Genomic DNA, 23,769 nt, shown 5'->3' with positions numbered 1-23,769 from the left:
GGGACTCAGAACCGCACACGGTTTGTCGACATCATCAAACTGGCAAGTTCACTTGGAGACAGCATCTGTGACAGCCTAATTGGCTGACATGCCTTCACAGGCTGCGACACTGTCAGTGCATTCGCTGGCCGAGGGAAGCTGAATGCCCTGAAGATAGTGAGAAAGCACACTTCCTGCCAAGAGACTTTTAGTCAACTGGGACAGACATGGAATGTGAGTGATGAGCTGTTCCAGAAAATTGAGCAGTTCACCTGTCGGATGTATGTTGCTAATAGCAGCACTGCTGAGGTGAACAAACTGCGTTACCAGCTCTTCTGCACCAAAAGGGGAGAGGTTGAGTCCAGCCAGCTGCCACCATGTAGAGACTGTCTCTTTATCCATGTTCAACGAGCCAACTATCAGGCAGCAATATGGAAGTGCTGTCTGCAGGCTAACCCTGTGGTGCCAAGCCCTACTGAGTATGGATGGACAGACGATGAAGGCAAGCTGGCCATTTACTGGATGCGCTCCCCACCTGCAGCAGATGTGGTCTTGGAAATGCTAACATGCAAGTGTGTGCATTCATGCAAAATGCCTAGCTGCATGTGCCTGTCAAATGGACTTCCATGCACAGACATGTGCAGGTTACAGACCTGCAGTAACCAAAAACAGCAGGATGGTCCAGAACTGGACTTTGAACTTGGGGAGTCAGATGATGAGAGAAACGAGCAGTTTGATGAATGACAGTGTGATGATTCTGATGGTATTACTGTGGTAGTAGTCTATTGATGCACAGGATGTTGATTCTGGACTTAGTTACCCAGAGCTTGATAACAATAATGTAACCATATTCACATATACCCATTACCCTACCCATTACCATTACATATACCCACTAATGATATGGGATTACATGTATCATTGACTAAGTATATGTAAATGTCAATGTTGTTTAAAATATTAAAATAGTTCATTACCTCACTATGGTATTCCTTTTTATCATGTATTTTGATTGTGTATTTAAACAAATGTATAGAGACCAGTTTGTGACCTAACTGGCTTTGGTCTAGTTCTCATTTAAGGCTCACAATGACCTCACACAATGAAATAGTATGGGTATATTATACATTTCCTGAATCTTTACAGTCCTGTGAGTATTCCAGTTTTTGTGTTTTGTGTCCCTGATATTCCTAGATGCCACAGGGCTAAAAGAAAGTATATAGTTTAGGCGAAAATTGCAGAAAGATGTGTGTTATTGACGGGTTGAAGAGCTCAAGTGACCTCTATATTTGTGAGAAATATCCACAACAGGGCTTGAATGAAAGCTAAGAAGGTCCCCTTTAAAATGATACCAAAGACAATATTATAGAACATTGAAAAATGTCCTGACCATGAGGCTAAACCAGGATATGCACCAGCGTCTAAAATGCAATTTAGTTTAGCGGGTGGTTAACTTCATGAGCTGATAACTGTGATACAGCTGCCACTCAGGAATGGTTATCATACCAAAATATCATCTACAGACATAGATCCTTTCAAAAATTATAAGTAAGTTTTGCCACCTTGAGTGTACCGAAATATCGTCTGGCCCATGGACTATATGTAGTCCTCTATGATGCCAGTTGGTAACATTCAGTTTATCTGCCAATCACTGACTCTTTTGTAAGTCACTTTGGATAAAAGCATCTCCTAACTTCACACATGAGCAACGGAACCGGGCAACTTTGTGGAGAGGGAAACTTGTCTCCATCCAGGGGGTCAGTGTGGACACTGGAATACTACAAGTACCTGGGGGTGTATATACACAATAAACTGGACTGGGCTAAGAACACTGATGCCCTCTACAAGAAGGGACAGAGCCATCTCTACATTTTGAGGAGGCTGAGGTCCTTCAACATCTGCCAGACAATGCTCAGGATGTGATATGAGTCTATGGTGGCCAGTGCTTTGCTGTTGTGTGTTGGGGTAGCAGGTTGAGGGTAGCGGATGCAAACAGGCTCATTAACTGATCTGCAAGGCCAGTGACATTGTGGGGGTGGAACTGGATTCTCTGGCGGCAGTTTCTGAGAGGAGGATGCTGTTGAAGTTATGTGCCATCATGGCCAATGTCTCCCACCCACTCAATGACGTGCTGGTCGGGCACAGGGGTACTTTTAGTAATAGACTCATTCTTCCGAAAAGCACCACAGAGCGCCACAGGAGGTCATTCCTGCCTGTGTCCATCAAACTTTACAGCTCCTCCCTCAGAGTGTCAGACACTTGGGAGTTAATGGTCATTGGCTTGGCCCTGTCGGGTTTTGTTTGTGCTGCTTGTTGTGTGCTGCGGTAGTGCAGTATAGATAGGGTGTTACAGTGCATCCGGAAAGTATTCACACCCCTTCACTTTCCCCACATTTTGTTATGTTACAGCCTTATTCCAAAATGGATCAATTCCTTTTTTTTTCTCATCAATCTACACACAATACCCCATAATGACAAATTGAAAAAGGTTTTGTAGAAATTTTTGCAAATTTATTAAAAATAAAAAACTGAAATATTGCATGTACGTAAGTATTCACACCCTTTGCTATGACACTCAAAATTGAGCTGAGGTTCATCCTGTTTCCACTGATCATCCTTGAGATGTTTCTACATCTTGATTGTAGTCCACCTGTAGTAAATTCAATTGATTGGACATGATTTGGAAAGGCACACACCTGTCTATATAAGGTCCCACTGTTGACAGTGCATGTCAGAGCAGAAACCAAGCCATGAAGTCAAAGGAATTGTCTGTGGACCCCCGAGACAGGATTGTATTGAGGCACAGATCTGGGGAAGGGTACAAACAAATTTCTACAGCTTTGAAGGTCCCGAAGAGCACAGTGGTCTCCATCATTCATAAATGGAAGAAGTTGGGATCCACCAGGACTCTTCCTAGAGCTGGCCGCCCAGCCAAACTGAGCAATCGGTGGAGAAGGGCCTTGGTCAGGGAGGTGACCAAGAACCCGATGGTCACTCTGACAGAGCTCCAGCGTTCCTCTGTGGAGATGGGAGAACCTTCCAGAAGGACAACCATCTCTGCAGCACTCCACCAATCAGGCCTTTATGGTAGAGTGGCCAGACGGAAGCCTCTGCACAGTAAAAGGCACGTGAAAGCCAGCTTGGAGTTTGCCAGAAAGCACCTAAAGGACTCTCAGACCATGAGAGACAAGATTCTCTGGTCTGATGAAACCAAGATTGAACTCTTTGGCCTGAATGCCAAACGTCCCATCTGGAGGAAACCAGGCACCTCTCATCACCTTGCTAATACCATCCCTACAGTGAAACATGGTGGTGGCAGCATCATGCTGTGGGGATGTTCTTCAGCGGCAGGAACTGGGAGACTAGTCAGGGTCGAGGGAAAGATGAATGGAGCAAAGTACAGAGAGATCCTTGATGAAAACCTGCTCCAGAGCGCTCAGGACCTCAGACTGGGGCGAAGGTTTACCTTTCAACACGACAATGACCCTAAGCACACAGCCAAGACAACGAAGGAGTGGCTTCGGGACAAGTCTGTGAATGTCCTTGAGTGGCCCAGCCAGAGCCCAGACTTAAACCCCATTGAACATCTCTGGAAAGACCTGAAAATAGCTGTGCAGCGACACTCCCCATCTAACCTTACAGAGCTCGAGAGGATCTGCAGAGAAGAATGGGAGAAATACCCCAAATATAGTAGGTGTGCCAAGCTTGTAGCTTCATACCCAAGACGACTTGAGGCTGTAATCGCTGCCAAGGGTGCCTCAACCAAGTACTGAGTAAAGGGTGTGAATACTTATGTACATGCAATATTTCCGTTTTTTATTTTTAATAAATTTGCAAAAATTTCTACAAAACCCTTTTCGCTTTGTCATTATGGGGTATTGTATGTAGATTGATGAGAAAAAAAAGGAATTTAATCCATTTTGGAATAAGGCTGTAACATGACAAAATGTGGGGAAAGTGAAGGGGTGTGAATACTTTCCGGATGCATTGTATGTGCACCATGCTTGTTGATATATTTTGTTCTTATTTCTATTTCTTATTTATCTTTTATTTCTATTTGTTTCTGTTTTTCTTGTTTCTATTTGTTTCTATTTTCTTGTTAGTTTTTAGTTTTTTTCTTACTAGAGCGTGTGTCTGTAATAGAGCCTAATTTCCTCTCGGGGATGAATAAAGTATTCTGATTCCGATTCTGATGATTGTCAATCTACCCACCGAATGCACTGGTACAGAGTACCAAGTTCAGCCACCAGTTCCGTAGCACCTTTGTTCTCATTGCAGCACAGGTTGTGGACAGTCTCTATGGCTTTGGAAGTAGACTTGAGCTCATCCTTATTGATGTTGACTCGTTTGTTCTGGGGGGGAAGGATAAAGAAGGTGTAACATGTTAGAGACACTAGGGCAAGTTAAGTGAACTCTGAATGGTAAAACAGACTATGCCTTGAAGGACTGACGGGAGGCAAGTGTGGTAGTCACAAATCACAATGACAAAAGATGCAACTTTTGTCAGAAACATGCAGTTCATCATTAACCAATTCATCATCAGCCGCTTCTCCGGGGTCGGGTCACGGCGGTAGGAAGCTAAGTACGGCACTCCTGATGTCCCTCTCCCCATCAACGCCCTCCAGCTCCTCCTGGGGTACGCTCCTCCAAGGCGTTCCCTGGTCAGATTGGACATGTAGTCCCTCCAGCGAATTCTGGATCTACCCTGGGGTCTCCTCCAAAGGAAGGCGCCCAGGAGGCATCCTAATCAGACGCCCGAACCACCTCAACTGGCGGCTCTACTCCAAGCTCCCTCTGGATGTCTGAGCTCCTCACCCTATCTCTAAGGCTGCGCCCAGACACCCTAAGGAGGAAACTCATTTCAGCCGCCTGTATCCACGATCTCACCCTTTTGGTCACTACCCAAAGCTCATGACCATAGGTGAGGGCTGGAACGAAGATTGACTTTTAAATTGAGAGCTTTGCCTTCCGGCTCAGCTCCCTCTTCACCACAACCATCCAGTACAACGTCTGCATTACTGGTGATGCTGCATGCACCAATCCGCCTGTCAATCTCCCGCTCCATCCTACCCTCACTTGTGAACAAGACCCAGAGATACTTGAACTCCTTCACTTGAGGAACTAAACTCATCCCCAATCCGGAGGGAGCCATTAATTATAATTAACCAAATAGTAGAAAATAGAACACGACAGAGAAAACTTAAGTTAGGCTTAGAATTTAGCTAAACTACTATGGATTTAGTCTACTACTACATCTATTTTATTAAACTAAGTGGACAACTACTCCAACATGTCTTGGAGTATGTCTTGAATGGCTAACAGTAGGCAAGTGTTGTGGTCACTAATTACAAAGGATGCAACTTTTTAAGGAAATGTGAAGTTCATAAATAACTACTTTCACCAAATAGTAGAAAATATAACACTAAAGAGAAAGCTTAGTTTAGAATTTGGCTTAGATTTTAGTCAAGCTGATTTAGTCTACTACTAAATCTCTTATACTAACTTATGAGTGGATAACTCCTCCAATACCATACAAACATACTGTCCAGAAACCTTCTACTTCATTTCTACTACAATGTCGCGATAAATAATGAAAAGTAGTCATCCACATGGTTTGGAGAGATTTTCTTGTGAATTTATTTTTCTAGGACTGTCTTACTCTTTACCCATCGTCCTTTACCAAGTAACATGTGAATGTTTGGTCAGGCGTCCCTACAGACACAAGTGGCGTGTCTGTGGGTGGGAAGCCGGATGAGGGTATGTGTCCTGGTCGCTGCACTAGCGCCTCCTCTGGTCGATCGGGGCGCCTGTTCGGGGGGAGGGGGAACTGGGGGGAATAGCGTGACCCTCCCAAGTGTTACGTCCCCCTGGTGAAACGCCTCACTGTCAGGTGAAAAGAAGCAGCTGGTAACTCCACATGTATGGGAGGAGGCATGTGGTAGTCTGCAGACCTCCCCGGATTGGCAGAGGGAGTGAAGCAGCAACCAGGCCGGCTCGGAAGAGTGGGATAATTGGCCAAGTACATTTGGGGGAGAAAGGGGGGGGTGAATGTTATGTGTGTAAAGTGATAGTTTTGGCTGTGATATGAAACAGAGCGGTAAAACATTGTTGAAGTTTACTTCTGCACCAGTGATGCTCCTTCCTTTGGCTTCACTATAAGAATCAACTTTGTTGGCCAAGTGTGCTTTTGCATACGAGGAACTTGGGTTTACAGTAGCTTGTAGTACTTACTCACAAAAAAAGGCAAGAAAAAGAAAAAAACAAAAGAAATAAATGTAATAATAGAATACTGTAAATGAGTACATACGCACAGCAACGTATGTCACAACTACTGCTGAGTTTTGTTGTGGCTGAATAATTTATAACTTATTACGCTTATATATTACATACTAATATATTATATACTGAAATATATACTATATATTTATATATTTATTATATGTTATATAACTATATACCATATTATATAGTTATGATTATAACAATAATAATTTATAACAGTACACAGCAGTTGTATGTGTACGTACAATGGTATTTACAATGTATTTACATTAAGCCAGTCTTGCCTTCAGAACTGAAAGGTGGCTGCCTTTCTTAAATTGTGTGCCATCTCTCGCACTATTCTTGTGCTCACAGAGCCTATGTAAAGACTACTACTGCATTCAGGGGAATTTATGATTGCAATGGTGGCATCACTCCCCGTGTGGCGCTATATCGTAATACATCCCGAAACCCACTGCCGAAGAACCACCGAAGAACAATGAGCTGCATAGACTTGGTGCCCAAGACCACGTATCACACCGAAAACAAGCCAGTCCATTCTTGTGCACCCAAGCACATCTAAATATTTCAACAACAGTTTCCTAAATTACATCCTGTAAGTCGATATTTCCACTTTTAAGATATTGCTCATAGAATCACAGATTTTTTTAAAGAAAAAAAAAAGCTCACGATTCAACTTCACACAACATAAGTTCACCTTTATTGAGAGATAAACACTGCATATAAGATTATTCTACCTAGCCAGCTGTCTAGCTACTTTAAACTCACCTCATGAAAAAGGAATCCAGTGTTCTGCTTTGAGCAGCAGATATCTGGAGTAGCCTTTCATTTTATAATCGTTTGTGTTCTTTTCGCGGCATAGTGCTGGAAAAAATAATGTAGCAGCTATGAATAAATGCGTGCAATTAATTGGGCTATCACTTTTTTTTATTCCAACTTGCAATTATTGAATACGTTTAATGCACACCAATATTCCTACATTAATAGGTAATGTTCAGATTGAATCATGTAAATCTAACGGTCATATGGTCATTGGTTGACAAATGGAACTTTGCTTATCGCATTAATGCCGGCAGACTACATTTCAATTATTATAAGGATGTGGACTTTTTCTCCCTCCCGATACGGAGAGTGGTGCCATATCGACATTGGGCATGATGAATGCTTGCTAGCTAGCCAACATAGCGATATAGCTAGCTAAATTGGTTAACAGAAAGATATGAACTTCCAGCAAAATAAACAAAAACATGGCCAATTATTCTTACCAATTCGTTTAAACACAACATATTATGGTAGCTGTGTGGTATTTGCAACTGCCTGTTGTGCTTTAAAAAGTTCTCAATAAATTGCTAGTTTGGTTAGCTAGCTAGCAGCATACAGCAGTTGGAGACATAGCAAAAGCATTAAGGCAAGGGAATTACAGCGGGAAAACACATTCGGAGAAGGTAACGTTATACAGGAATATTTGCGGAGGCTGAGTTTATTCAGTCTATTTGGAATATAGGATTAAGTACCAGAATATGGACCTAATATAGTCACATGTGATGATCGATCGAAATATGGTAACGTTATGCATGTAACTTATCTTCAAACTCACCTGTTAGAGCTGCTTAGCTAGTTAGCTAACGTAATGTTAGACCATGTGTTACACCCTACACTGCTGCTTTCCAACCCATCAGTGGCGCTGGGCAATTGTAAATGAGTGCACAGGGTCAGAGGTTGCTAGTGACGTAAATGAAATGGGAGGAACGTGGGGGCACTTTCGCACAGACAGACAGACAGCAGGAAACTGGCTTGAGCGCGGTTACAATGAGGGGAAAAAACTGCTACAAATGGCACAGCGGCAACATTGCCTTTACAACTAGTGCTTCCTACAAGGGCATTAATGCCGTGGAAGCCCTCAGACCAGCTGCAACAACACAAAGACGTTCTCATCACAGCCCGCTCCTCCCACCACTCACACCTCATACACTCTGCTCCACCAACCCCAAGGCTCTCTTTTCCACAATATACACAATTCTCAAATCCAGTCACAATACTTTCAATTCCTTCACAGTTGCAGAAAGAACGGCCAGTTGTATGTGTAGGGATGCACAACCGAGCTGGAGATAACACTGCTGCTTGCTGATCATCACTGCTCCTCTTAACTTCGCTTCCACTACTCTTCCATATCTTAACGTCACTTCGACTACACTCCCATATCTTCATGCTGTGGCTGATCAACTGTATACCTCTGTAGTTACTACAGCTCTGTAGCTACTACAGCTCTGTAGCTATTACAGCACTGTAGTTACTACAGCTTTGGTTATTACAGCTCTGTAGCTACTACAGAGCTGTCGTAACTACGTTATAGCAGCTACAGCTACAGCTCTGTAGCTACTATAGTGCTACTACAGTTCTGTAATTATTACAGCTCTGTGGTTACTACTGCTCTGTAGCTACTACAGCGCTACTACAGTTCTGTAATTATTACAGCTCTGTGGTTACTACTGCTCTGTAGCTACTACAGCTCGGTAGCTACTACAGCTCTGCACGTTGCACTTATTCTTGAAGATCGGTACCAGTACACTTAATAACCTTAACAAACACTAACTGTTCTTTTCTTCATCCATCCATCCATTATCTGAACCGCTTATCCTGCACTCAGGGTCACGGGGATGCTGGAGCATAATCCCAGCAGTCACTGGGCGGCAGCTCTGTAGCTATTGCAGCTCTGTAGCTACTGTGGCTATGTAGCTATGACAGCTCTGTAGTTACTACGTCTCTGTAGCTAACAGGGCTCTGTAGCTACTACAGCTCTGTATCTATTATGGCTCTGTATCTACTACGGCTCTGTAGCTTCTACGGCTCTGTAGCTACTACAGCTCTGTATCTATTATGGCTCTGTATCTACTACGGCTCTGTAGCTACAACATCTCTGTAGCTACTACGGCTCTGTAGCTACTACGGCTCTGTAGCTACAACATCTCTGTAGCTACTACGGCTCTGTAGCTTCTACGGCTCTGTAGTTACTACGGCTCTGTATCTATTATGGCTCTGTATCTACTACGGCTCTGTAGCTTCTACGGCTTTGTAGCTTCTACGGCTCTGTAGCTACAACATCTCTGTAGCTACTACGGCTCTGTAGCTGCTACGGCTCTGTAGTTAGTACATCCCTGTAGCTACTACAGCTCTGTAGTTACTACGGCTCTGTAGCTACTACGGCTCTGTAGCTACTACGGCTCTGTATCTATTATGGCTCTGTATCTACTACGGTTCTGTAGCTTCTACGGCTCTGTAGTTACTACAGCTCTGTAGCTACTACGGCTCTGTAGCTACTACGGCTCTGTATCTATTATGGCTCTGTATCTACTACGGCTCTGTAGCTTCTACGGCTCTGTAGCTACAACATCTCTGTAGCTACTACGGCTCTGTAGCTGCTACGGCTCTGTAGGCTGCTACGGCTCTGTAGTTAGTACATCTCTGTAGCTACTACGGCTCTGTAGCTGCTACGGCTCTATAGTTAGTACATCTCTGTAGCGGCTACGGCTCTGTAGCTACTACGGCTCTGTAGCTGCTACGGCTCTGTAGTTAGTACATCTCTGTAGCTACTATGGCTCTGTAGGTACTACGGCTCTGTAGCTACTATGGCTGTGTAGCTACTACGGCTCTGTAGGTACAACAGCTCTGTAGCTACTACGGCTCTGGAGGTACTACGGCTCTGTAGCTACTACGGCTCTGTAGTTACTACATCTCTGTAGCTACTATGGCTCTGGAGCTACTATGGCTCTGGAGCTACTACGGCTCTGGAGCTACTATGGCTCTGGAGCTACTACGGCTCTGCAGTTACTACGGCTCTGTAGCTACTATGGCTGTGTAGCTACTACGGCTCTGTAGGTACTACAGCTCTGTAGCTACTATGGCTGTGTAGCTACTACGGCTCTGTAGGTACTACAGCTCTGTAGCTACTACGGCTCTGGAGCTACTATGGCTCTGTAGGTACTACGGCTGTGTAATTACCACGGCTCTGTAGTTACTGTGGCTCTGGAGCTACTACGGCTCTGTAGCTACTACGGCTCTGTAGGTACTACAGCTCTGTAGCTACTACGGCTCTGGAGGTACTACGGCTCTGTAGCTACTACGGCTCTGTAGCTACTACGGCTCTGTAGTTACTACGGCTCTGTAGCTACTACGGCTCTATAGCCACTACAGCTGTGTAGCTACTACGGCTCTGTAAGTACTACAGCCCTGTAGCTACTACGGCTCTGGAGGTACTACGGCTCTGTAGCTACTACGGCTCTGGAGGTACTACGGCTCTGGAGCTACTACGGCTCTGGAGCTACTATGGCTCTGGAGCTACTACGGCTCTGGAGCTACTACGGCTCTGGAGCTACTACGGCTCTGGAGCTACTATGGCTCTGGAGCTACTACGGCTCTGGAGCTACTACGGCTCTGCAGTTACTACGGCTCTGTAGCTACTATGGCTGTGTAGCTACTACGGCTCTGTAGGTACTACGGCTCTGTAGTTACCACGGCTCTGTAGTTACCACGGCTCTGTAGCTACTACGGTTCTATAGCTTCTACGGCTCTGTAGTTACTACAGCTCTGTATCTATTATGGCTCTGTATCTACTACGGCTCTGTAGCTTCTACGGCTCTGTAGCTACAACATCTCTGTAGCTACTACGGCTCTGCAGTTACTACGGCTCTGTAGTTACTACGGCTCTGTAGTTGCTACAGCTCTGTAGCTACTATGGCTCTGTAACTACTACAGCTCTGTAGTTACTACAGCGCTGTAACTACTACAGCTCTGTAGTTACTACAGCTCTGCACATCACCGTTATTCTTGAAGACTGGTACCAGTACACTTAATAACCTTAACAAACACTAAATGTTATTTTCTTCATCTGTCCATCCGTTTTCTGAACCGCTTATCTTGCGCTTAGGGTTCCGCGGATGCTGGAGCCTATCCCAGCAGTCACAGGGCGGCAGGCGCGGAGACACCCTGGACAGGCCGCCAAGGCCATCACAGGGCCGACACACACTGGGATTATGTTTATCATGAAATTACCGCAGACACTACTCGTTGTAACAAGATAGTAAAGATAACAGTCAGTAAGCACCTGTACTGCCGGAAAAGATCTATCTGACTGGTGGTTATCAGGCTGTCACACATCATTCATTTACTTTGACTTTGACCAGCTTAACCATTTTTAAAAACATACTTATCTTGAAATTACATTTAAAAAGATCCAAATACTATAAAATACCATCAATTTTAGCCAGTATTTCCAAATTTTGTGGTTGTAAATTTTTTTCCATTTCAATCTCAAGTTGGATGAAAAACTCAGGTGGTTTAGCAGATGGCACATCCAGTCTGTCGGCAGGAGCTCAGTCCAGCTTAGAATAAAAAGGTAGACAAAAGAAACCACCTTCGACCCCAGTGTTTGGCTTTCAGTTGTGGAGCGACTGATCTGATTCCCATTTCCATTACAGACTGCACCCTAAATAACACTACTGATGCTGCTCTTCCTCTTCCTTTCTGCTTCTGCTCCTCTTCTCTCCCTCAGCCATCACACGTTGCTAACTCCTGCTGTGTCTCTACTCTGCAAAAACTGAAACACACCAGGGTGGGCAAGGGATTATGCTCATTGTTGTTACTGCGGCGTCAATATCTCACTTTTGAAACTACAATTTCCAGCAGACTACACACTGCCAGGCACGTTACTGCCCTCTGGCTAATAGTACACTGTCATCCCCTTCCCAAAAACTGAGCTCAGGAAAAAAAACAACAACTGATCAGTCTTGATCAGTTGTTCATTTAAACACAGAAAGTTAACTGACACTTCGGTCATATTAGGTGACATCTCTCAGGATTTGAATAATTCATTCCTTTGGCTGGATTTTGTCTTTGGGGAACTGGTGAAATGATATATTTTGTCTGACTTGAGTTACAACCACGCACATAGCATTGAGACATGGCCACTCATGTCAAGGTTCCCACCCTGTGTGGCGTGACGGCAAAATGGCCCCCATATGAATATGGTCAACACACATTCAACAGTGAAAAACAATGTCGTCCATTATAGTACCAGTGACTTTTACCAATAGTACCAATGGGCGGCACGGTGGCGCAGTGGTTAGTGCTGTTGCCTCACAGCAAGAAGGTCCTGGGTTTGAACCCCGGGGTTGTCCAACCTTGGGGGTCATCCCAGGCAGGGCTCGAAATTAACGATGTCCGGGGGACCATAAAAAATCCTACTGGGACACAAATATATTTTGTCTGGGACAATGCCGGGACAGTGAAAAAAATGTCAAAGTAAACTTCAAAATAGGTGTTATTTGCAAAGTCATTAATTGTGAGTATCTAGATGTTACTTTGTCGTTTGAATAATTTAATAAAAACGTGTGAACGGCGAAACTACAGAAGGCTTACGTTCTTGCGGCACCTCACGATAGGGCAGTCAATCGCCTGTTCATGCAAATCATAGAATGCATTCTACGTCATCCACTCTGCCAGTGGCTGCTGCTAGACTCGCGCCAATGCAACATTCATGGAGCCAGAGCGATAGACCATCATCAATGACAGTTACAAGAAGAAGAAGAAGAAGAAGTCCGCGGTGGTGTAGCGGTCCAAGCATCAGCTTTGTGTCGATGCAGTTGCCCACTGGGGACAGGGGTTCGCACCTCGGTCTCGTCAGATCTGACTATGGCCGGACTCGATGAAGCAGCGATAATTGGCAACGCTGTCTTCGGGAGGGGGGCGGAGCTTGTGTTCGCCACATGACTGCGTCTCTGGGTGTCGGAAAAAGCAGTGGTTCGGCCTGGAGTCGCGAATCCTTCAAGACTGCCGGCCGGAGAGATGCAGTTGGCGAACGCATACAGTACGAGGGTGGGTGTTTGAATTAAAATAGGGATCGATTGGCCACTAAATTGGGAGAAAAAGGGGAAAATCAGAAATAAATTTATAAAAAAAGAAGAAGAAAGAAATGCTGAGGTTGTTGAATAAACAGCCCCCTGATGCAAGCCCCAATACTGCCGACTCCAGAAACTCCCGAAACTAATATTCATATGTTTAATAAAAGAATAAGTATTTTAAACTTATATGGTGGACCAGAGTCCATGGTGTGATGATTAAGTGACAAAAAAGGATCAAATTATATGTATTCTGCATAATTAAGGGGGCGATGACAAGAATTAAAATTTGGGACACTGTTGGTTATATCCGGGACAATACAAAGAGAATTCGGGACAGTTGTGGGACACTGAGGAAAAAAGTTAATTTCGAGGCCTGATCCCAGGTCATCCTGTGTTTGCATGTTCTTCCCGTGTCTGCAGTGGGTTTTCTCCGGGTGCTCCAGTTTCCCCCACCATCAAAAAGACATGCATGTTAGGGTTAGTACTCCTGTCTATACCTCTGAGCAAGGCATGGCAAGACGAACTGGAGTTGGTCCCCGGGCGCTGCACGGCAGCTGTCCACTGCTTCTAGCTACACGGCTATGATGGGTTAAATGCAGAGAAAGCATTTCCTTGCAGGGATTAATAAAGGCTTGTGATGGTCTGGCAGCCTGTCCAGGGTGTCTCTCTGCCTGCTGCCCAATGACTGCTGGGATAGGCTCCAGCATTCCCGCGACCCTGAGAGCAGGATAAGCGGTTTGGATAATGGATGGATGGATGGATTAATAACGTAATAAATAAATAAACAAAGCCTCTGTCTTGTCCCTCAACCGCAACCCCAATTTTGTGGATGACAGCAATTACAGTAGACTTTACATGTTTAGCACATTTACTACAGTGTTTTGATGGGAATGCTGTGAAGACTACATCGTTTGGAGAGGTATAAAATGTTTTGATGGGAATGCTGTGAAGATTACATCATTTGGACAGGTATAAAAAGGTTTTGATAGGAATGCTGTGAAGATTACATCATTTGGACAGGTATAAAAAGGTTTTGATAGGAATGCTGTGAAGACTACATCGTTTGCAGAGGTATAAAAATGTTTTGATGGGAATGCTGTGAAGACTACATCGTTTGGAGAGGTATAAAAATGTTTTGATGGGAATGTTGTGAAGACTACATCGTTTGGAGATGTATAAAAATGTTTTGATGGGGATGCTGTGAAAACTACATCGTTTGGAGAGGTATAAAAATTAGCTTAAGATTTAGCTTTGTCACATTTAAAGCATCGTTTAGTTTAAAGCAATACAGCTGAGAGGACTACATTTCAGGGTGGGTTGCATTCAATTCTGGCATTAATTTATCATTTCCTCCTTCGAAAGAAAATACCCTCTAATTGCGTTCTGTATGATGTAGCAATATGGGAAAATGCATTAAGGCTTTTTCTTTACATTTTGACACATTTGCTGCACGTCCGGTTAGAAAGTAATCTTCTGTTTATTGCATTTCATGTTGTTCCACTGTAATGACTGCATGTGAATGTAGCACACATTCCTGGTCAACACAACACTATATTATTTTGAAACTGCAAACTTCCCTCTGGCTGTATCAACAGTATTCCCATGCTCCATACCTTTTTCCATGTCTCGACCACGCTGGCAGCATATGCCAGTATGTGAATGTATTTGTGTTTATGGTCCTGGTTGATCTTTGAGCCGGGCTTAAACAATGACTGCATGAAGAGATCCAAAAAGGCAGGCACTCGGATCTGAAAGAAGAAGAGCACCATTTGAAAAACACATTACCAAAGCACCAAGTGATGACTATAAACTGAGTCAGGGCTGCTCAGCTCTTACCAGCTCCACAGGAGGCGGGTCCATGCTACTGAACATCTTGAAAAGAACTGTGATGTCAGCGGGATTGAGGGCACCTTTGGACAGCATGGCACCCAGGGCTTGGCAGGCTCGGGGGTACGCTGCTGCTGTGCCCAGTGCAAGGGTTATCTGACTGGCATCATGACCTCTGAAATATAAATTACAATCATTGTAATCCACAACAGTAAACACAAATATCTTTACCAAAATTCCATTCACACACACCACCCAAGATTATTATTGTGGAGGCAGAATTCTTCCCCAATAATAAACATTATATGCTACATAAAGACCTTTCGCTACCATATTCTACTGAGATACTTAGTTATGTGATGACAGGGATACTGGGATACCTAGTTATGTGATGACATGGCTATTGGGATACTTAGTTATGTGATGACAGGGATACTGGGATACCTAGTTATGTGATGACAGGGATACTGGGATACTTACTTATGTGATGACATGGATACTGGGATACTTAGTTATGTGATGAGAGGGATACTGGGATACTTAGCTATGTGATGACAGGCATAATGGGATGCTTAGTTATGTGACGATAGGGATACTGGGATACTTATTTATGTGATGAGAGGGATACTGGGATACTTAGTTATGTGACGAGAGGGATACTGTGATACTTGGTTATGTGATGAGAGGGATACTGGGATATTTAGTTGTGTGATGACAGGGATACTGGGATACTTGGCTATGTGATGAGAGGGATACTGGAATACTTAAGTTGTGTGATGAGAGGGATACTGGGATACTTAGTTATGTGATGTGAGGGATACTGGGATACTTAGTTGTGTGATGAGAGGGATACTGGGATACTTAGTTGTGTGAAGAGAAGGATACTGGAATACTTAGTTATGTGATGAGAGGACACACTGGAATACTTAGTTATGTGATGAGAGGACACACTGGAATACTTAGTTATGTGATGAGAGGACACACCCACATCCAGCTTCCCGCCCGCAGACACGGCCAAATATGTTTGTAGCAACGCCCGACCAAGCCGGAGGTAACACGGGGATTCTAGTCGGAATCTCCGTGTTGGTAGGCAACGGAATAGACTGCTATGCTACCCGGACATCCCTAATTCTAATTTTTAACTTGTATGTAAATATGTTGATTGATCCCTCATGCCTGAGTAGTGAAACAGTCCAATGTAGCCAGGGTATTAATGGATGAAAAGCCTGCGTCCACACAGCACACACACCTTGGTTCACAACTAGTTGAATGAAAGCCACTTTATGTTGTCATTGTATTCTTACAACGTGGTTTGTTCTTTCAATGAATGTGTTCTCTGCATGTAACCCATCCTATTGTACAGGATCAGTGGGCAGCTGCAGCGCTCGGGGACCAACACCAGTTCTTCTTTCCATTGCCTTGCTCAGGGGCACAGGCAGGAGTATTAACCCTAACATGCATGCCTTTTTGAAGGTGGGAGGAAACTGGAGCACCTGGAGGAAACCCATGCAGACACCGGGAGAACATGCAAACTCCACACAGAAAAAACTTGGGCTGGACTGGGGTTTGAACCCAGGACCTTCTTACTGTGAGAGAACAGTGCTAACCACAGGACCACTGTGCCACCCCAATTACAGTTCATTACACAGTGGTGATGGAGAAAGAAACAATGATACCTCTGGTGTGCCGACTTCTGTACCTCCTGGCCAATCCTGCGCATGGCTGATCCCCCCTGCTCTTCCTGAGCGAGGATAGACATCATGGCCTGGGCAAAGAGGTAAGTGTGCTCTCCATGACACACCATCTTCTATAACACACAGACAGGACTAACTAAGCAAACCTCGTATGAAGGAAACAGAGGAAGAACACCATCGTTCATACAGCCATGTGTATGCAGGTTCTCTCCCATCACATACCACTTGTGCCATCATCAAGTTTTTTGATTACGTCCTCTTTTGGCAGACATTTAGGAAAAGAGAATGCTGTGATTAGAAAAGTTTTTTTTTGGGAGGGAATTTCCCCCCCCCTTTTTTCTCCCCAATTGTATCCAGCCAATTACCCTGTTTTCCGAGCCATCCCAGCTGCTGCTCCACCCCCTCTGCCAATCCGGGGAGGGCTGCAGACTACCACGTCTCCTCTGATACATGTGGTGACCAGTCGCTTCTTTTCACCTGACATTGAGGCGTTTCACCAGGGGGACATAGCACATGGGAGGATCACGTTATTCCCCCCAGTTCCCCCTTCTCCCTGAACAGGCACCCCGATTGACCAGAGGAGGCACTAGTGCAGCGACCAGGACACATACCCACATCCAGCTTCCCACCCGCAGACACGGCCAATTGTGTCTCTAGGGACGCCCGACCAAGCTGGAGGTAACACGGGGACTCAAACCGGCGAGCCCCATGTTGATAGGCAACAGAATAGACCACCACGCTACCCGGATGCCCATGATTACAAAAGATTTTGGATGAAAATAATGCCATATTGTTATAATTTTTTTCTAGAAAACTTCAAAGTTTTATTTAAGTTTCGAGCCGTGTTCAGACATGGGGCAGTGTCTCACAGGTGTTGACGGCTTGTGGATTTGTCGCCATGTCCTTCTTCTTCCTCCATGTAGCTCTGGTGTGTTGAGAACAATCAGTTCATGTATAGTCTATCATTGCATTTATTGTTGGAGGCACCTGTTTCTTTGTCATTCTTTTTGTCTTTTTAACGTGGTCGTCCTGTAGCGCAACACTTCATAAGACTGAGAATCAACAGACTATACATGGGTTTCTTATCCACGTTTCAAGATGGTAGGTAAGAAGAAACATGTATGAACCTGACTGGTTACTGGCAGGTAATAAATTGCTCATGTCACCAAAGAATTCAGCATTTCTCAAATTGTTACAGGCTGCCACCCCACCCATTGTGCTTATTCGCCCCATCTCCTGCGCTGCTCTTCTCATAGAAAATTAAATGAGCCTGGCAACTTGGTCAAACAAGTCTCGACAATTCTGAAATAATCTAACTTTCTAAAAAATATCTGAACCGTCTATTTCAACAGCTCAACCTAACCTGCTGCACATCCTTCCCTGCTCGCTCCCTGTCTAGCCAGTTGGTTCAAGTCCTTTTCTCCTTCCTTACTGTCCAACCTCTCATACAACTCACCATACGCCTTTTCCTTTGCCACCTCTCTCTTCACTTTACGCTGCACCTCCTTGTACTCCTGTCTATTTTCTTCATCTCTCTGACTTCTTCTTTGCCAGCCTCTTCCTCTGTATAATTTGCTGTACTTCCTCATTCCACCACCAAGTCTCCTTGTCTTCCTTCCTCTGTCCTGATGACACACCAAGTACCTTCCTAGCTGTCTCCCTCACTATTTCTGCAGTGGTTGCCCAGCCATCTGGCAACTCTTCACTACCACCCAGTGCCTGTGTTAACTCCTGCCTGAACTCCACACAACAGTCTTCCTTCTTCAACTTCCACCATTTGATCCCTGGCTCTGCCTTCACTCTCTTCCTCTTCTTGGTCTCCAAAGCCATCCAACATGCCACCATACGATGCTGCCTAGCTACAATTCTCCCGTCACCACCTTGCAGTCTCCAATCTCTTTCAGTTTGTACCTCCTACATAAGATATAGCCTTAAAAAAACACAAATCTGGTGCAGTCAAATGAAACCAAGAAATTCAAATCAGAAGAAGAAAAAAACTAATTCAGTGAACCCCATATTTAAGAGTTTTGCAGGGAAGCTCTTACAGCAAATTCTGGCAGGTTTTTCTCCAGGTTTTCCTCTCCTCCATCTAGCAGCGTGGCCAGAGAGGTCCTGAGAACTCTGGAGAACACTTCCAACTGCTGGCAAGCTGTGGACACACTGGTGATCTCTCCTTGATACCCTGCATCTGAAATAAGCTGCCATATAAACATGTGCCAGTGCGTATGCACACACACACACACACACACACACACACACACACACACACACACACACACACACACACACACACACACACACACACACACACACACACACACACACACACACACACACACACACACACACACACACCTGTGTTATGAAAATCCCACAGCTGGAACGTGCTCGACTACATCCACACAACAAACCCTAACCCTTTCCTGGATTGTCTCAGATTCATGTTTGCTGAACTAGGATACGTTGTGAATTCCCATCTTGGTAAGTTGATGGTACTTCGGAATTCATCTAGTATAGTCAGACCTTTGTCCTGTTACACTGACAGAGGGTCCGGAGAAAGTGTTCTAAAAAACATTGGGATGACGAGACCTTGAAAATCTTAGGGCAGCTATTGGATTGGCCACAAGTTTGATGAGGCTTACCTCAAAAAACAGCACACCTGGTTAGTGTTCCTGTCTGAAGAGGAACCAAGTGTGTGCACATCCAGAAAAAAATATTTAGGTGCAAGAAAAACATTACAAAACATGGAACAAAGTAGTGAGGTCTGCACACTGAAACACTCCCAATACTTATTTTATCCAGCTTCAGATCAAAACGTTGCTGAAGCCGGATCAAACAAGTATTGGGAGCATTTCAGTCTGTAGACCTTGGTTCTAGTTTTCCTGTTTGGCAGAAACAAGTTTCCTTGTTTATTGCAGCTACACAAACAATAATAGTGTATGGTTGCGTTTATTTTCCTTGGTCAAATCGACGGATCTGTTGTAAACATGTGATGCACTGGGTGAAGTCTCTGTGGTCATAATTTCTTTCAAGCCAAAGTTTGAGACCATGCTTTCAAAGTTTCACTAGCATAGAACAAATGTGTTGTTGTTCGCAAGACAGTACAAGTGAGCGCCAGCGCCTCAGTTCTTTCTAGCGTAATTTACTGGTTTTACGTGTGGCTGTCTTTTCTAACCAACTGTTGTGCTTACATTTTTCCAGACCTCCATCAGCTTGACAAGATGGCTGTCTGGCTTTGTGAAAGAACATTGCTCTTAACAAGTCAGTTACCTTGTGCTTGGTAACCACTGTGTTTTCTGTTCGGCTAAGTACATCTTACTTTGTACAACAGTCAATTCTGGTAAGGTCATCAAACCTTCACGGTAAAGTTGAGCATCAGGCAGTCGGGGTGAGCTTCGGCCAGCTTGTAGAAGAGGTCTCTCCATGTCGTGTGGGCTATCATTTGTTCCAGCCAAGCAGGAGTCTAAACAAAGCAGGAGATTGGATTTGAATCCATTAAACATGCCATTTTTTCAGATTCGTACGAGTTAGATGACAATAAAAAAGGCTTAAAAAAACTGTGGCAAGCTTGCCTTTCTTTTAGAAGCAAAGTCATGGTATCATGGAACAACTTGATGATCAAACCCATATGGTATTCAGTCAATGTTACTCATCATTCCATGTGATCTATATGCTATTCATCCGATGTTACTCTTCATCGGGGTGTGAGTAGTTGTTGGGGTTAGTTGTGAAATCTCACCTCTCCCTCCACAGTAAAGATAGAATCTGCTTTCTGAGGGTCAAAGTGCTTTATCAGAAGACTCTTGAGGTGATTTTCAACACGTTCTTGAACCTGAGCTGGTTCTACACCTAAAGAAAACATGTTTTTAATCCACAAACTCCACTCAAAAGAAATTTAAAAAACTGGTGCGTATAAATTAATTACACATGGCTATGAAACTTCACACCCATAAGAGGCTAAATAATGCACAGGATTTGTATGAAGACATTAATCTTGTATTGCAGTGCTTACCCATCTGGATAAGCCACTCTGCCAACAGGTTGACAGTCTGGGCCACAGCAGAGTAGTTTTCAGATAGAAGCTGGATAACATTTTCTGGAGAACCACCTGCTTGGAAATATCTGGAGAGGAAAAAATAGTTTCATTTTCTCTGTTTTAAAATGGCTCTCGGGCAAATGTTTCCTCACTTTAGCATAGACGAGTCAGTGTCCTAAACTGATGTCATTTATTCTGTCTGACAGAACCAACAAAGGAAAAGACAGCCACTACTGACTTTTTCTTAACCAGAAATGATGTGTGATGCACAACGAGTTGACTCTCAGCACCAGAAGACATCGGTCTATACCACATAGCAGTGCTCTACGCATATGATCTGTCCTGGTGATGAGTCTGGCACATACGTTTTGAGGGTGTTGAAGACAGCAGGTTCCATTATATAGTCCCTGCTGGAGAACTTCTGTAGACAGTCTTCCTGGACCTTCCCATCATTTTCTCCTTCAACATAACCATCGTCCTGAAAAAGATGGTTGCTTTTAGCTTATACCTTTCTTTTTAACCGGTGAAGATGCTTGTTCAAGTCTCCAACTGTCCTGGTCTAAGAAGAGGCAGTGGAACATTTCTCTTCACTCTCCATGAAATAATCAAGAGTTGAGAAAATACTGCAGACAAGGCTGATGTACCGGCTGAATATTTGGTTTTCTTTAGAAAAGTTGACCATATTCATGCAATCACACAGAGGCTGCAAGTTCAACAACACTCAGTGAAATGCAAAAGCAGCAACAACAAATGAGTGAAAACAAGTTGTCGTTAAGTACAAACTGTCCACAAATTACTCGGGCATCCTGCTACCCAGGACTTCATTAATAATTCATCAAGTATGAGCTAAAATTCCTGGGTCATCGGACCTATGGTCAAATATGACAAATTGATGGTATAAAGGAGTTGATTCATCATTTCACAAACTAAAGCGTTTGTTGAGCTCATAGAGAAGGGCAGAAACTGTAGCCTGGATGCTGCCAACACTGTCACCTTTATATACGCGTATATATAAAGACTCGTGTCTGACAAATTCGATGAGCGTTGAGATTATTTAAAAAGATAACGTAACATATTGTTCAGCACCGTACATTTTGAGTGTGACGTGTCACAACCACTCAATAATAAATATTAAGGTCATATTTTATATATCTATATATATACTTCCTTCTTCGTAATGGGTCTATATCCCAGCATCCGTTATCCAAGGCGCTTATCCTGCTCTCTGGGTCGTGGGGATGCTTGGGCGGCAGGCAGGGAGACACCCTGGACAGGCCGCCAGACCATCACAGCCCCCCCCCCCCACACACACACACACACATACACACACATTCACACCTAGGGACAATTTAGTACGGCCGATTCACCTGACCTACATGTCTTTGGACTGTGGGAGGAAACCGGAGCACCCGAAGGAAACCCATGCAGACACGGGGAGAACATGCAAACTCCACACAGAGGACGACCCCCAATATTGGACTACCTGGGGGTATGTGGGAATGCCCCCAGATAATCTGTTTCTGGAAGAAGGTGCTGGATCTGTCCAGCCAGATCATTGGTAAAGGGGTGCCTCTTAATCCCAAATGATGTATACTGAATATTTACCCAGATGATCCAACATTCCAGCCATCTACTTCAACATTACGATTCTCCTGGAAGTTACAGAAGATGTTCCAAATGCCCCAAAACTTGTCCAGCTTATTGTTTGTGATGTATTTATCCTTTCCAGAGCAACGTCAAAAGTCACTGCTTTCAGACATTGTGAAATGACTGACACAGGTCAGGTCTACTATATGTTAGTCAAAGTGTTCCCATAACTTCGGGAGCATCGCGCAGGGTTTCGTCTGTGAGGTGCAGCTTGTAAAACGGTGTGCAGCTCATTCATAAATATGCACGTATGCTCGTTACTTACACGTCCTTAGTTAGGTCCGCAGCTCTCTCAACGTTTTGGTTAAAAACTTTACATGGCTTTTTGAGGTAGAGGGCTAAAGGGTCGTTCGCAGCTCATCAAATTAGGTGTCTCATGTGAACTGGACAAATGCTCAACATTACAAAACGGATGTTGTAAAAACCAGCTTGATTAGCTCCCGACATGTTCCAGCCCACGTTTCTTGACGTCCAGGCTAATCAGAGCTGTGCTTATAACCCGAGCTGTGCGCTTATAACCCGAGCTGTGCGTTTATAACCCGAGCTGTGCGTTTATAACCCGAGCTGTACGCTTATAACCCGAGCTGTGCGTTTATAACCCGAGCTGTGCGCTTATAACCCGAGCTGTGCGTTTATAACCCGAGCTGTGCGCTTATAACCCGAGCTGTGCGTTTATAACCCGAGCTGTGCGCTTATAACCAGAGCTGTGCGCTTATAACCCGAGCTGTGCGTTTATAACCCGAGCTGCGCTTATAACCCGAGCTGCGTTTATAACCCGACCTGCGCTTATAACCCGAGCTGTATGCGTTTATAACCCGAGCTGCGTTTATAACCCGAGCTGTGCTTATAACCCGAGCTGCGCGTTTATAACCCGAGCTGCGCGTTTATAACCCGAGCTGTGTGCGCTTATAACCCGAGCTGCGCTTATGCTACCCACCGCACAGTTACGTATGGTTCATGTTACGCAGCTAACGTCCCGCTTCAAATCAAGCCAACTAGCAAAGCAACAAGTCCGGAGCTGAGTTTACCGTGTTGCCCTCCGAGCACTCCCAGTCCCCGGCAGCGTAGTAGTCCTCGTCCATGACGAGTCAGAGCGCCTACACCACCCCGGACGCCTTCACGACGGACCTGCTGTCGTTGTCCTTCGTCACGTTGAGATTAAACCGGCTCAGTGCGAGACGCTGCGGGCTCTTTAGCCTAGCGAGCGACAGGAAAATGGCGTGTGACAGCCGTAAGCCACGCCCACTACGCGGGTGCTCTCAGTGGTGTTGCAATTAAAGGCGCACGGACCCCTACGACCCCGCTCCCTTTCATTTAATTTTATTTATTTGATTTTATTTATTTTGTTTACTTTTATTCCCCCCTCTTTCCTTTGTTGTATGTGTTGTATGTAGAATTTAAACATGTC

General features: G+C 44.5%; 1 protein-coding gene across 2 annotated transcripts in view; it reads right to left on the bottom strand.

Moving 5' to 3' along the window:
* nelfcd (negative elongation factor complex member C/D) overlaps positions 1–23,568 on the bottom strand; it is a 34,464-nt gene extending 10,896 nt beyond the window's left edge. Inside the window, exons 1-10 of one of the 2 annotated variants that reach the window (XM_056273587.1) lie at positions 23,390–23,568; positions 21,080–21,192; positions 20,691–20,800; positions 20,418–20,527; positions 20,034–20,141; positions 18,724–18,876; positions 16,661–16,791; positions 14,994–15,159; positions 14,771–14,905; positions 4,192–4,331 (exon numbers count right to left, since the gene is read on the bottom strand). In XM_056273587.1, coding sequence (XP_056129562.1) covers positions 4,192–4,331; positions 14,771–14,905; positions 14,994–15,159; positions 16,661–16,791; positions 18,724–18,876; positions 20,034–20,141; positions 20,418–20,527; positions 20,691–20,800; positions 21,080–21,192; positions 23,390–23,443 — 1,220 coding nt within the window. In that variant the 5' untranslated portion in view covers positions 23,444–23,568. The remainder of the gene's footprint in view (positions 1–4,191; positions 4,332–14,770; positions 14,906–14,993; positions 15,160–16,660; positions 16,792–18,723; positions 18,877–20,033; positions 20,142–20,417; positions 20,528–20,690; positions 20,801–21,079; positions 21,193–23,389) is intronic. The other variant, XM_056273588.1, reaches the window with a different exon arrangement.
* Positions 23,569–23,769: the final 201 nt, after the last annotated feature.

This window comes from Lampris incognitus, chromosome 2 (genome assembly GCF_029633865.1).
Source record: "Lampris incognitus isolate fLamInc1 chromosome 2, fLamInc1.hap2, whole genome shotgun sequence".
Classification (NCBI taxonomy): domain Eukaryota; kingdom Metazoa; phylum Chordata; class Actinopteri; order Lampriformes; family Lampridae; genus Lampris; species Lampris incognitus.
The sequence above is the reverse complement of the archived record's forward strand: the minus strand, read 5'-3'. Positions and strand labels throughout refer to the sequence as shown.